Below are 4,201 nucleotides of genomic sequence, written 5' to 3'. Positions count from 1 at the left end.
TAAACTCCATGACAAGAGCTTTTACGCAAGTAATAATAATTTCTCATTATTCTCATTATTCAATTTATTCAAACTTTTATAACAATTTTGGTAGAACCTCCCTTAAAACTCAAATTTTTCACCCTTCAAGGATTCCATCTAAACCAAACATCCTATCTCTCAAACCCTTCTCAACCTTTTCCAATACCAAACAATTTCTCAACATATACCAATCAAATCTCCAATATCAATGTATTTATGTTCTTATCTTAATTTATCTTTAAGTTATTAAATTTTCACACATTAGAGCAACAAACAATTTGTCCAATCCTAATCCACCCACCACGAGATTTCAAGCATTGTTACTAATTAATTTCTAAACGCAACAAACTCCCTTTTATTCTTATGTCGCAGTAGCAGTAGCAACCTCGATGATTTTCAAGCAACCACAATGATCACAGCAACAACAACGTATCTAACACAATTTGAAATTAATGCGGAATGGATATTAAACAAAATTAGAACAGAATAAGTAATGGAGTATTGTGGTAAACTGAAACAGAACCAAATAATTTCATTGCGAGAAAAAAGTGGGATGGTGCAATAGTTGTTTTCACAGCCACCTCTAGCAACAACAACGGCGGAGTAGCTCAACGGTGACAGCTTCATCCAACGCAAATAGCTCTAACGGAAATTACCACAGGAATAGTAGTTTTGGTGAGCAAAAAGAAAAACCAGAAACTAGCATAGCTTAGTGAGTGACAATGGCTTCGACGGTGGTAATTTTCGGCGATAATAGCGGTGTTTCCGGCGACCAGAAATGGTGATTACGTCAACAACAACATCACTGGAGCAAGGAGGAGACTAGACAGCACGGACCACCAACTCCAGCAACCCCTTCCGATGACGGCGACGGCGACAGCAGTGCTTCCAGTGTCTTTCACCACCGTCGCACCCTTTCTTCTCCCTCTACGAGCTCCTTCTCTCTCTACGGTCTCCTCGTCTCCTCGGTAGCGGCTTCAATCCACAATGATGGCAACAACGATGCTTCCATAACAGCGACGCCGGTGATGCTCCCCAGATAGCGAGTTCTGTTGATGACAGCAGCAGACGCGATGATAGTGAACGACTCTACCATCGTGACTCTCTCTTCCTCCCTCTCTCTAGTTCGACAGTGACAACAGCTTTCAACCTCGTCAACGCTGTCTCTCCTCTCCCTCTCTTCTCTTTTTCTTTTCTTCCTTCTCCCTCTCTGCGTCTGTGTGTGTGTGTGACATCGGTTGTGTAAGTGAGGGTGAGTATGTTTGGATCAATTACGGTTAGGAAAATTAGTGAAAAAATTAGGGATTTTAGGCTTAGGGTTAAAAAGGAAGTAAGGGTAAAATTGGTATTTTCATGAAATTGGAGGGTATGATAGTAATTTAAAATCAAATTTAATCCAATAAAATTATTTCAAGAACATTATGTATTTATCAACTTACTAATTAGTTTTTCAAATAAGTACTCTAATTTAAAATTAGAGAGAATATAATTCATTTTTTATTCATAAAATTAAATTCAAAATTTCAATATTCAAATTATATAAATCATATAAAATTTTTATTTTTTTTTAATGACTAAAACTTTAAATTTTAAATAAAAAATTGTCCAATTATTATAAAAATCTCTGAGTCCTAATTGATTTAAACTCAAAGTATTATCAATTTGGCTTAAATATTTTTAGTAAAATAATTTTTTGAATATAAAATCCTAAACAATTATAATAAGTCATAATTAACTCATTATTTTAAATTTTAAATATTCGGAGTCTTACAAAAGTGAACCCGCACGATGACGATTCTGAGCGCATGAAGGAGAATAAAGAAGGACAGAAAGGAGAATGGAAATGAAGGAAGGAAATCCTGTACGTGAATGAAGAAGGAGACGAAGGTGAATGAAGGAGATCGATGCTAAGGGTAGGTTTAGCGTTAAAGTGAAAAAAGTTTCATTAAGTGGTGCACATTTGAAGGAAACGTTAGTGAGATGCATCCCAAATCTAACAAATAGGTTATCCTTGAAAAACGTTATCTTTTGTGAAAAAAGTGTATCTATTGATATTAAGATAAAGTTATGTTTTATAAGTGATCTTTTTATAATTTAAAAAGATACTTTTCAAGTGATGTTGTAATTGTGTTTCTCATTCTACTATAAAAAAGTAACACAGAAATAGCGTAGCTTATTTCAAATGTAACCTAAAAAAAATTGTTAAATGGGTGATTTTCTTGTGATGATTATTTGTTTGTGTAAAAAGTTGAACTTGAATGAATGTGGTGGTAACATAGGGACGAAGGAAATGATTCACTGCGTGTCCATTCCATTATATATCAAATGCTAAAACGTGGTTATTGTGGATGTTGATTTAGGAAATGATAGTAACTGTAATTTTTCTTGATGAACATTGTGACATTGCATTACCATATATGATCAAGTAATTTCTATTGTATATACTTCAAATATAAAAGCTTGTTTGGGCTATATATTATAAAGGTTTGTAATTTTAGCCTTATGGTATATATGCTAAGGACTGAAGAGTGTCCAAGTCTCATTGAGTGCAGCAAGATCAGCATAATACTGTGTAATCCATCCTTTCATGATTTCGGTCTCTTTCTTTCGTTGTTGTACCAACCATTCTGGATCAGTTTCCTTTGCACTCAGAATATCCAAGCAATGAGATCCTGAAAAATAAACATTTGTCCATCAAAGTATCATCATTCATCATTTGATTGGTTTAACAGAAAATGATAACATGGGGATATGAAGTATGAACACTTTACTGAGTTGTTGTATTCGCGTATCGGACACATTTCGGATACGACACTCAATGATACTCGTCCGACACGCGTGTCTGTCCAACCGTGTCTTAATAAAAAATAAAAAAATTTTCTCCAGACATACTTGAACACACCTAAATACCATTACGTGTCAACGTGTCCAATCTTATTCTTAACATGTATTCTTAAAATAAATTTAAAAATAATATATATTATTTATTAAAATAAAAAATATTTTAAATACTTTATATAATTAAAATAAGACATTAAAAATAATTTAAAAATTAATTTATATTTTAATATCAATAAAATATCAAAATATCATTATGATTTATCTAAAAAATACATTATATTTTATATGTATGCGTGTTCCCATATCTTATAAAATTTTAAAATTTGTGTGTCGATATATTTCGTATCGTATTATATTCCGTGTCCGTGTCAGTATCGTGCACCATAAAATCATGAAATTATAGTTATATTGGTTCGATTAGTAGTAGTGTGGTGATTTATTTATCTTAATTCTCCATTGTATTAGTTATTTTAATTATTTAAAAATAAATTAATTATCTACCTATTACTTAGTTATATGCTTAAAATGAGTTCTAATCTTTCCTACCATATAATAATTTATTATACATTTTATCATTAATTTTATTTGTGTTCTTTGTTTGTTGTGTCTAATATAATCTCTCATTCTAATATATATCTTTCAATATCTCACAATATCTTCTAAACTTTTGGACTATTTGGTATTGAATTATGACTTGATATGAGGTTAATTTGGTGGACAAATGATGTTCAATCATGGTGCTCATCTTTTGAATTCTTAAATATTAAAACTTATTTTATGATTATATTATTTTTTCAATTAGTCTTGTAAATTTTTATTCTAAAAAATATAGCAATGTTAATTAAAAATAATTCTGTGCATTATATGAATTATTAAACTTGTATATTTACTAATTAGATAACTAAAATATGTCATATAATATTCTTTCACTCTAACTAAAGATAAATCTTTTTACTTAGATCATCTATTGACGCCTATTGTCCAACTTCAACTAACCTACAACCTGACTGATTGATTACGGTTTTCTTTTGAAATAAATAAATAAAATATTATTTCCAAAAACATGTTATTTCAATTTTAATTTTTGAAATGTGTTTTTTTTTTAGTTTAGGATGAATTCGCTCAATCCCGACAAACTTCTATAATTTTATAGAGTTCGTCGCACTTTCCGACAAACTTCACTCAATTTTTTCCTAAAATTAGGGTCAGAGGAACTCTATTTAGCGAACTTGCCCTAAATCCAAGAAAGATGTGTATCTAAAAATTTAAAATTGGAAAAATGGGTTTGTGAAAATATTTTTTTTAATTTATTTAAAAAAAAAAAAAAAACCAATTGATT

The 4,201-nt window shown here is 30.7% G+C and overlaps 1 protein-coding gene across 1 annotated transcript in view; it reads right to left on the bottom strand.

Annotated features, from left to right (window-relative positions):
• The window catches only part of LOC107614517 (lysosomal Pro-X carboxypeptidase), a 13,867-nt gene continuing 12,042 nt past the window's right edge, over positions 2,377-4,201 (bottom strand). Inside the window, exon 9 of the mRNA XM_016316704.2 lies at positions 2,377-2,693. Coding sequence (XP_016172190.1) covers positions 2,536-2,693 — 158 coding nt within the window. The 3' untranslated portion in view covers positions 2,377-2,535. The remainder of the gene's footprint in view (positions 2,694-4,201) is intronic.

The sequence above is a fragment of the Arachis ipaensis genome, chromosome B08, assembly GCF_000816755.2.
Source record: "Arachis ipaensis cultivar K30076 chromosome B08, Araip1.1, whole genome shotgun sequence".
Classification (NCBI taxonomy): domain Eukaryota; kingdom Viridiplantae; phylum Streptophyta; class Magnoliopsida; order Fabales; family Fabaceae; genus Arachis; species Arachis ipaensis.
The sequence above is the reverse complement of the archived record's forward strand: the minus strand, read 5'-3'. Positions and strand labels throughout refer to the sequence as shown.